General features: G+C 34.5%; 1 protein-coding gene across 1 annotated transcript in view; it reads left to right on the forward strand.

The window, feature by feature from the left end:
- Window positions 1-4,932, forward strand: part of LRRIQ3 (leucine rich repeats and IQ motif containing 3) — a 162,654-nt gene extending 157,722 nt beyond the window's left edge. The window contains exon 8 of the mRNA XM_029948578.1: window positions 4,599-4,932. Coding sequence (XP_029804438.1) covers window positions 4,599-4,755 — 157 coding nt within the window. The 3' untranslated portion in view covers window positions 4,756-4,932. The remainder of the gene's footprint in view (window positions 1-4,598) is intronic.
- Window positions 4,933-13,521: the final 8,589 nt, after the last annotated feature.

Genomic DNA, 13,521 nt, shown 5'->3' on the forward strand with positions numbered 1-13,521 from the left:
TATCCCTGATGCTGTACTTTTCATCTCTATATTGCCAGAGGGAAGGTCAGTAGAGGTAGGGGTGAAATACGTGAAAGGGATCAAAAGGTACAGTTCCCAATTATAAAATAAATAAATAAATAAATTGCATTTTTAACAGTTATAATAAAAAAACTGTGGGGTATCTGGGTAGCTCAGTCACTTAAACATCAGGATCTTGATTTTGGCTCAGGTCATGACCTCACAGTTCATGACTTGGAGCCCCGCCTTGGTCTCTGGGTTGGCAGACAGTCTGTTTGGGATTCTCTCTCTCTCTCTCTCTCTCTCTCTCTCTCTCTCTCTCTCTGGGCCTCACCCACTCATGTTCTATCTCTCTATTTCTCTCTAAATAAATAAATAAACTTAAAAAATAGTTTGTACTAGAAAGGAGCATAAAATAATGAGAAAGCACCTGCCTTTTCCCAGTTATAAGCAATTTTAAACCATTTACTGAGGTTCTTTACATATCTTTTTAGGTATGAAGAATATTTCATATTTTTCTCTTCTAAAATTTAAAAATATTTTCATTAATGTATACTGTGTGTGATTTTTGGAAATTTTCTATAATTTAATAAAAAACATTTTGGAAAGAATGAAAACTAGTCTAGTATGTCAAAATATACATCTAGTGCAAATCAATGTTAGAGAAATTCAATCAGCTTAGTTTTATCACAGCAAATTGAATGTCTGGCCATCATTAATTTGTAGAGGATACAGAGTCAAATGAGCTTTCTAATGTTTCTTAACTGAATTATCTTTCCTTGCAAGCTGCTGCAAAAATATTATCCTTATCCTTGAAAACACACAGGAATAAGGAAATATTCTGGTTATGGAGATAATATGTCCTAAAAGGCATTACTGAGTTTTATTACAAATGTTTCCAAGTGAAGATTTGTATCAACATGCAGAAAACAGCTGTGAGTCAAAAAAGTAAAATCTTTCTAGAGACCAGCAATTTTTTGGTTCTTTTTCTCTTGGTTGGTTCTTCATTAATGTATCAGACATTGGCCTAAAAGCATTTTGATGAATCTCAATAACTAGTGAAGTCATTACTGAGAATGCAGTTTCTGATTCTGCTGTGAAATGAGGATGAATGAAAAAAGAAAGAGAAACCATAAAGCTCTAGCTTAGAAAGTTGATAAAATACCCACAAGGGTATTTAAGAGTGAATAAAATAGGGAAGTTGAAATGAAAGAATTTATTATATATCAGGTAAAAGCTTGTTATGAGCTTTCTAAAATATTCTTGTTCACACTCTGAAAAGTGATGATACTGTTCAGGACAGAGCAACAGGGTATCCATTTTGATGAAGAGTATCAATTAACATGGAAAATCGGGCACATAAGGTACTATCTTATTCCATCATCTTCTCCTTGTCCTTCTGTTAGTCATCAGTTTACCTCCTAGACTACTCTCTTCATTCACTGTGGTCTTTATATTCTGATTTATAAAGCTTTTCTCCATCCAACTTCAGCTGTAATCACAGTGAACTGCCAAATTCATAAGAACAAACCTCCCAATTGCCTAACAAATATTTTTGGATTTCAACAGCCTGTAAACTCATTTCCATAGACATGTAAAAGCCTCCTCATCACTTGGAACTACCCGACCTCTTAAATTTTAAGTTCTTGTGTACTCGTTTATGGGTAAAATCTTCTATCTTTTCAATTCTTTTCTTCTTTTACTTTCACTTCACATATTAATCAAATATATTGTGACACTCGGCCCTCAAATAAACTTCCTTATAGAATTCTTTTCTTTTCATTTTTAGTGTGTCATCCAGGGTTCCTATCAGTTATTCTTTACTCCATTTCATTCAGTGTCTCTGAAGTCCTTTCATTGCCTCTTTGATGTTAACCACCCTAACTCCCACTTTGGAACCATCCAGCTATCTTTACTTCTTGCATTCAGGCTAAAATGGCTGAAAGAGATTATTAATTTGTAGATTTACACCATTAATTATATGGCCTCCCACTTTAGCTGCTCACTCAGTTGCTTACAATTTTTCCTTTCACTCACTCAAAAGTACACACATGGCAACAAGAACTTTGCACATGTAATTAAGGGTACTAATCCATCAACCTTAAAATAGAGAAATTATCCTATATTATGCAGGTGGACCCAATGCATCACATGTGCCTTCAAATACAGGGACAGAAAAGAAAGTCAGAAAGATTCAAAGTAGAAGGATTTGATATGACATTGCAGACTTGAAGACAGAGAGGGGAGGGTTATGTGGAAAAGTGAGAAGGAAATGAATTCTGACAACAACCAACAATTTTGGAAAGAGGACCTCACAGTCTAGATCAGAAGCACAGCCCTGGCTGACAGCTTGATTTCAGCCTTGTAAGAACCTAAGCAGAACACCCAACTGATCCACGCTGTACCTGGACTTTTGACACATGAAAACTATTCAATAATAAAATGGTGGTTGTTGTAAGCCAATACCCTTATGGTAATAACGTTATACAGCATTAGAAATACCCAAACGCTTTGTTCTTCCTTTCTCAAGTTTGCTTTGGCTAGTCTAGGGCCTTTGCATTGCCAAATAATTCAAATTTTAATATCTTCAAAATGCCCAAATTTAATACATTTTAAATAAATTTTAATTTAAATATAATCTTCTATATATTTAAGACAAATTTAAATATTAATTTCTACCCAAAAGACTCTTGGCAAATAAATTGGGATTGCATTAAATCTATAAATACGTTTGGGGAGAATTGACATCATGATAATATTGTCGCCCAGTCCTTGAAATGGTAGAACTTTGCATTAATTTAGATCATTTTTATTTTTTCAGCAATATTTTATGATTTTCAGGCATAAGCCTTGTATATCTTTTGTTAAACTTGCATCTAAGTATTTGTTTTTAATTTTTTGATGCTATTATGAACAGAATCTTTCTAATTTTGCTTTCAATTATTTGATCCTGGCATATGTAAATATAATAGTTCATTGTGTTTCTCTTACTCTTCAGTGCTTTTTAATAGTTTTTGTTTTGTTTTGTTTTTTACACTTTGTCCATAGTTTATAATTGTTATCTCTTGAATACATTTATTAGACTTAATTAATACTGTTAATTACATGTGCCATGACTTCTATTCTGCTCCATGTCCATACATAGCTAACTTTCCAGAGATCCACACTCAAAACAAAAGTCAGTTGGTTAAGCATCTGCCTTTGGTTCAGGTCATGATCTCGCGGTCTATGAGTTTGAGCCCCACATTAGGCTCTGTGCTGACAGCTCAGAGACCAGATCCTGCTTCAGATTCTGTCTCCCTGTAGCTCTGCACCTTCCCTGCTCATACTCTGTATCTCTCTCAAAAATAAGTAAATATTTAAAAAAAATTTTTTTAAATTTTTTTTTATTTTTGAGAGACAGAGAGAGACACTGTGAGCAGGGGAGGGTCAGAGAGAGAGGGAGACACAGAATCGGAAGCAGGCTCCAGGCTCTGAGCTGTCAGCACAGAGCCCAACTGCGGGGCTCGAACTCACAGACTGTGAGATCATGACCGGAGCCGAAGTCGGAGGCTTAACCGACTGAGCCACCCAAGCGCCCCTTAAAAATTTTTTTTAAAGGAGTTATTAAATCTCACACACTGTTCTAAGGATTTTATATGTATTAAACTCATTTAGTCTTTTACTAATCCCCATGAGTTGGATATCCCCTTTCTAAGAATGAAGAAAATGAGGCAAAGAGAACTTAAATAACTTGTCAAAAAATCACATACTCAGTTAAGTTGCAAACTTTCTAGACTTTGGTCTTTTTTCTCCTCCATAAGTCCAGATTTCTGAGTATATCTGAATACATATGAAGGGTTCCATGATCTGCTTGCTCTAAATCTGTTTCTCCAGGCTTATCTGTTCCATTGTTCTCTTTCCCAGAACTTCATGACCCAGAAATTAGAGTGTTGTCACTGTGCTCTCATCTTTGCCTTTATTTTAGCTGTTCATGCTATATAAACAAACATACATGAACAAAATGTTCTTTCCTTTCACTTTCTGCCTGAGAAATACACATCTTCCAAGACTAAGTTAATTATTTCAAGTCTGAAGGCTTTCTTATAAGGATACAACTCATATTGGATTAGGGCCTATCTGTATGGTATCATTTAAATTTAATTACCTGTAAAGGCCCTATCTCCAAATACAGACACATTCTAAGGTACTAGAGTTTAGGATTTCCACATGAATTTGGGGGTTGGAGATGGGGACACAATTTAGTCCATAATGGACTCCTAGAAGAAACTTGGATTTAGTGAGGCTTCAGTAAAAGTTCTGCAAATCAGAGCATAGTCTAGTTTCGATGTCTTTTTGGCAGTCTATACCAGGGCTTATGGGAATTATGTTACAGCCAAGAGAAATCTTAGCAATATTAACCCAATATGCATATTATTGAATAAATTATGAATATTATGATATAATAAAATTGTATGCAATAAGTGGAGTCCTAATTTTTTCCCATTTGTCTATGTCTATTTTAAAGGCATCTTCTTTTATCATTAACACCCTGAATGAATGTTATACTTTTAGTCATTTAAAAATATCTCATCCTATTGCTTTTTTTTTCCTCGTAGGGCTCAAGAAACATATAAAAAACGCTGTGAAGAAAAATTTGTTAGTGATATGATTGCCTTTCAAAAAGCATGTGAAAGATTTCAAGATGCTAAAACAAGAGTTGCAGTTGTGAGAAGGAATTTAGTCTTTAAAGTTCCCATCGAAACAACAAAGTAAACCAATGCCATGTTATACCCATGGTCATTTTGAACTATGGCTGTTATATGTAGTTAAAGGACTTTGAAATAGTACTATGAAAGAAGAAATGCTGTATGTAACAAGATTTATTTGTGTAAAAATCTTCTAAAAATACAAAGAATAATTAAAGAATTTCTCTTCTTGATCATAATTTAATTTAAATCGAGTTAACTTGTACCCCAAAAATTGCCTTATATATCCAGATGTCCAAGGAACAATTAAAACGTATTTAATTTATTGCAGGAAATAGTCAAAGCCATTACCTAAATTGTTTCATATCCCAAGGATAGCAATCCTAAAGCTATTTTCAGTTTCTTTGGCAATCTTAGCATAGTAATTTCTGCCCCAGCTGCTGACTTTTATTAAGACACTGTGTACTTTGATTAGTTTCATTACCTACTTTCATATATTTAATTATATCCTCTGTCTATTTTGTTAAAATAATATCTGAATTTTTTATTTCAAAATAAAAGTTTCACCACTATATCAGTGATTCACATTCATATAAGAATTCAAAAAAATATAAAATATAAAAGGGAAACTAAACATTTCTTTTGGCTTCCTTAGAGATTGTAAGATTTTTATACACTTACTTTTGATGTATTTGCTTTTTGCATATATTTGAGGAAAGAGAGGAGATGCATAATTATATAATTGTGATTACAAAGTATACAAAACTAGTATATATATATTAATTTTAAATCTATTAATGTATATTTATGGTATAAAATTAGAAAAAAGATATAAAGTAGATATACAATCTTTTGTAAAATGTAAGTTAATTTTCAATAGTTTTCACCTTTCTAGAGAAATTTATTTTGACATTCTTACTTAATACAGTATAGCTACTGCTATTTGAATATCTCTTTAATACTCATCAGTTATATATGCAAATTTTACATGTTTATTTTTAAAATTATCTTACTTTATTAGTCTATGGTAAATTTTCAAATATTAAGTCTTTTATAACAGCAGTTATTCAGTTGTGCTTCTATGCTGGACTGCTAAAAAAATGCTTATAGTATTTTCCTAATTTTGGTAAAATAATAACTGTATTTAATCCCATGGTACCAGATCTCACTTTTCTGGTTAATTTGCAGATAACTAATGAGTAAGTCATACTGATATTTCTAATTATTCTCCAAAGGTAGATGCTGTGAGGTGGTAAAGAGCATGACAGATACAGGTTCCCAAAACAAGTTAGATAGTCTCTCTGCAACCCTAGTTTTTCATTCAGTATTTGGAAACAATACATATCTTTGGGGGATTTAATGAGAAGTACAACCCATGTTGTATAGTATTATTATGAGACTTAGATGAGAAGATAACACATAAAACAACACAATGCCTTACACATACTGTGCTCTTAGTAAAGGTAAATGTGCAGTAATGGAGGGAGTCGTCTTTCCTGTGTAGTTACAGGAGGATTTGTCACCTTTTTACATAAGATTTGAGAAAAGACAGACACCATCAAGAAATAGTACAATTTTTTGCATGATATATTTGAATATAATTTATTCATTTGATCAGTAAATTTGTTGAAAGTTGACCTTCCTTTATTCTCCCACTTCATACTTGTCTTTTATAACCTTTATCACACAACAGGTTATCTATAAATAATATCCTTAATCATTTCTATCTACCCACCTCTGAGCGTCTTGAAGGAAAAACTTTTTTAACTCATCTCTGTGTTTTTTTACTTTGTACTAAGGCAGATATTGAATTACACAATGGTTTTTTGTTTTGTTTTGTTTATCTCTCTCTTTTTCTATTTAAGCTCTGTCCCAGGTCAATCTAATGACCTTTACTGCCACTTACTGTTTTGAAGAATAAAAAATCTGTGTCTCTAGGGTATATATTTAGGTATACAACATGTCTCCTATATTTCCTAAAGCATGCTAGACTTGGAACACCTAAAATGTTTTTGTAATCATACATTAAAATAGAATTCATTGTGCTTTTGTTTACTATTTCCTCCCTCCTCAATCTTGTTTCCTCTTCTGTAGTCCCAATTTCCCATAGATTCATAACCATCTAAATAGCTTTTCATATTAAAAGTTTAGAAGATATTTTTTCTCTTACCCCACCACATTTTATAAATTCTATTTGCAGAAGGTCTCTGTCTCAGACTGGCTGGCTTTTCACCAAACCTATTTCCTATTTCTCCAGGATATAGTTGGTCTATATTTTCCAGCCTCCCTTGCACAGTTATTTGGAGCACAGGACTGAATTTTGACCAGTGAAATCTGAGTAAAAGTGATTGGCAACTCTTTAGGTATGTACCATGCACTGTCCCCCTTTATCTTTTCTCTTCTTTGGCCACCTTGGAAAACATATGCTAAAAATGACTGAGCCACAAGATGAAAAGAGTGTCATGGGTTCCTGAATTACTGCTTCTAGTGTGATCAAAAACACTTGTTTTGTGGGGGAGGAAAGAGCACATGTTTTGTTCCTTATATGATCCAAAGGAAAATTCAATTATTCCCCAATCAATTATATCAGGCTATCAGTTACTAGTGATTTAATCACTAAAGAGCTTGGTACCCAAAGTAAGGGTGCTGTCATCACAAAATACCAGCATATATATTGTTGGCCTTCCTAGATAGTGAGGAAACTAACACTGAGAATGAAAATACAGACATTTATTTCACTTGATAGGTTTACCCAAACATTCATTCTCAAGAAACACAAGCTCCTGCTAGTAAAGTGTTGCAGTAGTCTTCCATTAACTTTAGCTCTACATAGAGAACTGTATGGAGATGTTCCAAGGATGGCTGGGACTCTATCCATATTCTCCCATGCTCTGTTTCCCCTTAATGGAGACTTATTAATCAAAGGAAGTTTGGAGATTCCCAGTGTAACATGTGTGCAGGCACCTAGAGAATCTAGGCAGCATGAAACAAAAAGAGGGCACACAGAGGAAAAATTCAGTAAGAACTTCTGGAACTGTTGTCTTAAGAAACTAGTAGCTTCTGCTTCTGGGAAAGAGGTTTCAATGATGTATCAACCATCTCTGTCTTATATATTCAGGTCATTTCCATGTTATTGGTTATTGTGAATAATGCCACAATGAAAATGGTGGTATGGATATCTCTTGGATATAATGATGATTGATAATAAATACCTAGAAGTGGAATTTTGGGATTATATTGTCATTCTATTTTTAATTTTTTGAGGATAGCGCACTGTCAGTGCAGAGCCCAACGCAGGGCTCAAACTCACAAACCATGAGATTGTGACCTGAGGCAAAGTCAGACGCTTAACCAGCTGAGCCACCCAGACACCGCCTTGTGACCAGTTTTATCCTAAAGTTTATCTTATCCGATTTAGTGAAGTGTCAGCTGAAGACCTCAGGGACACTGAGAGGTGGTATAGGAGGTAGTCATCCCTTCCAACTATGGCCTTGAAATACAGTTGACCCTTGCACAACATGGTTTAAAACCGCCTGGTTCCATTTATGCACAGATTTTTTACATTCAGTACTGCGCATGGATTTTCACTTTGATTTTCTCTCCTCTAGCTGAATCATAAGAATACAGTATATATTACATACCAAATATGTAGTAACCACGTGTTTATGCTAGCAACTATTTATAATATCACTAAGGCTTCTGGTCAGTGCAAGTCTTTTGGAAGTTAAGTTTTGGGAGAGTCAAAAATTATACATGGATTTTTTACTTCGTTGGGGGTCTGTACTTCTAACTCCCACCTTGTTCAGGAGTCAACTATACATGCAAAAATAAAGATCACAACCTCTACTCATATTGTTTTCACTTTTGTCATAATTATATTTGCATAGTTTAATAGGTCTTTCCTTCCTCTCTATTTCCCCTAGTCCTTGTATATAACATATTAATCTAGTATCATAATAGAACTACAGAGTAATGCACACTGCACAGTAATCCTGGGCTCCAAGTAGGATGTAGAATTATTTCTCTTAGAGATTGTATGTATACTTTTTTTGTTGTTATAAAGAATGCTTACATTAGAATTGAGCTACTTTGGAGGAAATAAGAAGTGTGGGTATCAGAAGATGGATATAGATGGACAATTTATCAGGTTCTTTTGTTGGTTTTTGTCTCTAAATCATTTGAATGCCCTTTCTTGGGGGAAATAACCTTTGGTCAACTCATGCTTTGAGATATGGACTCATATCCCAGCACAAAATTTAGAAGAATCAGTTAAGTTTCACCCCAGTTTCTGGCATATAGTCAGTTATTTGATGCTCTTGCTAGCACTTTTTATTCTGAAATAGTGATACACCAGAGATAAATATGTCATACACAGTGGCATTAAAAGTCCAATAGTGGCAGCAGCAAATTTTCAGTGTTAGAAATCCCAGAGATAATTTCTGAGGCATTTCTCAGCCTGAACTCTTCCTCCCTAGCCCCTTTTGGTTTCTACTCATTTTCTGAGCTTGATTCCAGATTTTTCCTGTTGATTCATAAGTTACCTAATATTCTTCTACTGAGTATCTTTTAGTGCTCTCACTAACAATGTTCTCAGTTGCATGTAAGAAGAATAAGAATTCTTTTTTTAAATTAATGTTTATTTCTGAGAGAGAGAGAGAGAGAGAGAGAGAGAGAGAGAGAGAGAGAGAGAAAATGAGTGGGGGAGGGGCAGCGAGACAGGGAGACACAGAATCTGAAGCAGGCTCCTGTCTTTGAGCTGTCAGAATGGACTGACATGTGCCTCAAACCCACAAATCATGAGATCATGACCTGAGCTAAAGTCAGCTGTTTAACCAACTGAGCCACCCAGTTGCCCAAAAAAGAATAAGAATTCTTATACACTTAGTTCATTTCAACATTAACGTTCAAATGTAAATGATTATTTCTGAAATTGACACAATAAGCTTTTTGTCTTAATCACCCAGAACAGTGCCAGAGTCATTAGATGTCTGGAATATGATATTAATTATATTAATTTCTGTTTATATTAATAGATGATGAATATTCTTTTTTTAGTGCTGTCATATTTTAACTTTTTGGGGAAATTGGAAAGGGATGCATCAGAGGCTGATAATCAAAAGGCACAAATTAAACGTCAGTCATAGTAATTTTTGTGTACAGTCCTATGACACTCATCCTACTTTGTATTCTTGTCATCTGTCTATTTGTTTAATTTCCCCAGTGAGTTTATAAGATCCTTGGGGTTAGAAATGTGTGTCACCATCTTTATGTTCCTAACTGTAAATCTAAAATGCAAATCTACCCTTTGGTTGGGTTCCCATTCCTATAGGATAAAGTCAAAATCCTTTTCACTTAGTAGGGGAAAAAGTCCTTAATCATTTTGCCAGTTCCTACCTTTATAGCTCTCTCCTTCCTTCAAAATTCCCAATTCCAATTTTCCAGCTGTAAGACAACTCACAGTCCTCAAATTCCTATGCCTGGTGTGCCCTTATCCCCTTTTCTGCTAGCAGAATTTCTGAATGGCCTTCTAGAGTCAAAGGAGCATGCTCTGTAAGAGTTTTCACATCACTTCTGTGCATTGCCCCATTAATACACTACATAGCATTGCAACAGATTGATTATATTCTGTTCCATCTATTAGACTGTAGATTCCCGGTATTTTATTTATTTTTGTATCCCCAGTGCTAAAAAAGTCAAGAAAGAAGGATATTTTTAGTTTGTTGAGTATACTATTTATTTCTTTAATTAGTTTCAAGAACAAAGAATTACCTCTCAAGGTACTTGTTCTTATACAAATTTTGACCTGTGTAGGAGCAACAGATTAATGAATATGTTTTATAAGACTGATAAGCTGAGATATAGGCATTCAGTACCACTAAAATTTCAAGAAGAAAACAATCTTCTGCCTTATTCTTTGAATTAACTATCTCAACTGTTCTGCTGAGAAATCAAATTTTAGGTTAAAAGCCCCATTTATAGTAATTTCAAAAAACCTCCTACTCTCTCTTCTTTCCCACATTTAGAGGGGAAAAAAAACAAGTTTGAAAGCTGACTTTTTTTTTTTAGAATTTTGCTTCTTCTAAAAATGTGGTTCTTTAGATAAAGAAGAAGAGTGATTATGAGAGTTTAAATAAAGAATGAAGTACTTTATCATAGCTTTGGAAAGAGTTTCTAACATACTACCTGCATGCATAATTATTAACTCTACTTTTCCTGGCCTCTTTTCTCTCCTCCTGCTGCTCTTCTGCTAGGCAGAGTACAGACTGCAGTGAGTCTCCCTATGAAAATGTCAGCCACTGCCATGACACAACCCTCATGATTCACAAAGGAAAGTATGTTGGACAAAAGGAAAGCCACTGCTTATCAAACAGACATTGGTTTTCTTCTACTTGAAGGGCCAGGGACTTTGAACTCCAAAAAACCCCATCAGAACAGGTTTTTAATTGGTTAGCTAATTTGCCTCTGATTACAACATGCCTGTGAGATGCGCTGAACCTCATGAAAATGACTGACTTATATGTCAGGAAGTATATAGCTATTGGTCTCATTCCCCTGACATGTAAAAAAGTTCTCTACTACAAAATCAGCTTAATATGTGGAAAAGCCATGTCACATAAAATGTACTTCCTCTGTGTACTCATAAGTCTATGGGTGTGTGCATATGTTTCCAGACATACATAAATACAAAGGTGCCAGTGTATGTGTAAATAAGAGCTACTAAAAAAAACTATAGAAAGGAAAGACAGTGAGTGGCTCAGACACTCAGCCACAGGCATCTCTTGAGTTTGATTTGCCTAAAGGAGAAAAATACCCATTAATTCCCAGGTCTTGATGAAAGAAAGACTTTTTATCTAGTTTGCTTTTGAAGAGTATGTTAAATAAGCAGTGAAAAAAAAACCCTAATGGATAGTGCCAGGTAAGAGGTTGTAATATGAAAGACCAGGTAGGACTGGATTCATATTTTTGTGAGACTTGAGGTTTATTCAACTTGGGAGAGTCATGTTTTAGGAAAACTATCTAAATCACAGATATGCAGTTAGGTAGAAGACCTCAGGGCTTATAAAACAAGAGGTGCTGACCTTAAGCCTCATTATCTTCACTCTAGATTTTCCTGAAGCCTGAAAAACTAGAAATCTCTTGAAGAGGATGGAAAGAATTAATGAGAAAATGTCACCATTGGAGCTACAGAACCTTCATTTATCTTCTCATGAACAGAAGTGGTCACCAACCAGGCAAGAATTGAATGATAAATTTGTATAATATTCAGTAATACTTCAGAATTGATATGCATGGTTTCTAGAAATCAAGCAGTGTTTGAATGATATTTAATAACCTCTATATTTCATATCAACACTTTGTCTATCATTTCAGGATAATCTCTGGTTAACATCCAGAAGGCTACAGTAACAGATGCTTGAATGTCAGCAGCTTACCCCGATTTAGTTCATTTCTCACTGAAACTACATGTCCAGTGGGACTGAGGAAGGTGCCACCATTTTACAGCTTCAGCATCTGTTACACATGGTCTCCAACTCTGTTATAGCAAGAAAGAGAGCATGGTAGAAAGAAGGTAGTCCAATAGCACTTAAATGCATTGGCTCCAAAATGAAAAATGCCACATCTGCTTGCAGCCTTTTTTTCCCACAGCTTTTCATATGGACTTGCCTAATGTAAGGGCTTTGGGAAATGCTGGGGAGTAGATAAAATATTTTGAGTACATGCACAGCCATACTTACCTAGAATATGGGTAATATATGAACACTCTCTTTAACCAATCATCACAAGAAGACTTCCTTTATAATCTTTATACAAATATGGAAACTTAAGATCTAAGCTACATATATTTAATAATGAGCATGATGACTGATACGTAGTGAATCCTTAAAAATGTTTGCTGAATAGACAAGTGAATGAGGAATAAATGAACTGAATGCAGATCATTCATAATGACTTTAATTCCTATAAGAAGCAGAAAGCAAGAATGTGTTCCAAAAATATCCAGCAAAAAAGCCCTAATATTTAACTCTGTGCTCTCCCCACCCATACCTTATCTCTTTTCTGTTCTGACCTGATTGTGACTGAATAAAATAATTTCATATCAAAAATCTTATTTTCTGCCCACTCGGTCAGGCTTAATAAAGAATTTGAACTCAGAATTCTTACTATGATTGGTGTATTTTTAACAAAAACAAGAAATTGACCTTGAGAAATTTAATGTTAATAAAAGTAAAGTTAGGCCCAGGGAGAATTTGAGGGTCAATTACATGTCTTCATGGCATTTGCCTTAGAAGGAACCAAGCACATAGGAATTTTCTTTAGAGAGAAGTATCTAATTCTAATGAATATATTTCCATGATCACTTTCTTAATGACATTTGTTTGGGTTGATTTGCAGATCTATCCATTTCTTGTGACTGTTACTTAAATGTATTTTCTCATTCCATATTTTTTATTTGTAATATTACCAATATCGTTTCTTTGTCATGGAATTGTATAAGTTTCTGCCATCTTAAATGAATTAATTTCTACTGGAATATATTTTATATGGTAAGTTGTATTCTATAGCTTATTGAATTACAGCATTCTTGGAGGGAAATTTTCTCATTTGCTTCCCCACTGGATGAGGTATGGTACTATCCTAAAATATTGTGTACAGGATCCCCCATTTCCCATTTTTACTACTGCTTCTCAAAGAATTGCAATATCCAGCAGCATTCACCTGATTTTGCCTCTTCCTTCCTCCTATAAATTACATCCCTGTTCAGAATTACTGACTTTTCTTTGAAAAACTAGCTTGCACCCTTATTTCATGGTGTCTGAGTCCATCACCAGCT

Source organism: Suricata suricatta, chromosome 8 (genome assembly GCF_006229205.1).
Source record: "Suricata suricatta isolate VVHF042 chromosome 8, meerkat_22Aug2017_6uvM2_HiC, whole genome shotgun sequence".
Taxonomy (NCBI): Eukaryota; Metazoa; Chordata; class Mammalia; order Carnivora; family Herpestidae; genus Suricata; species Suricata suricatta.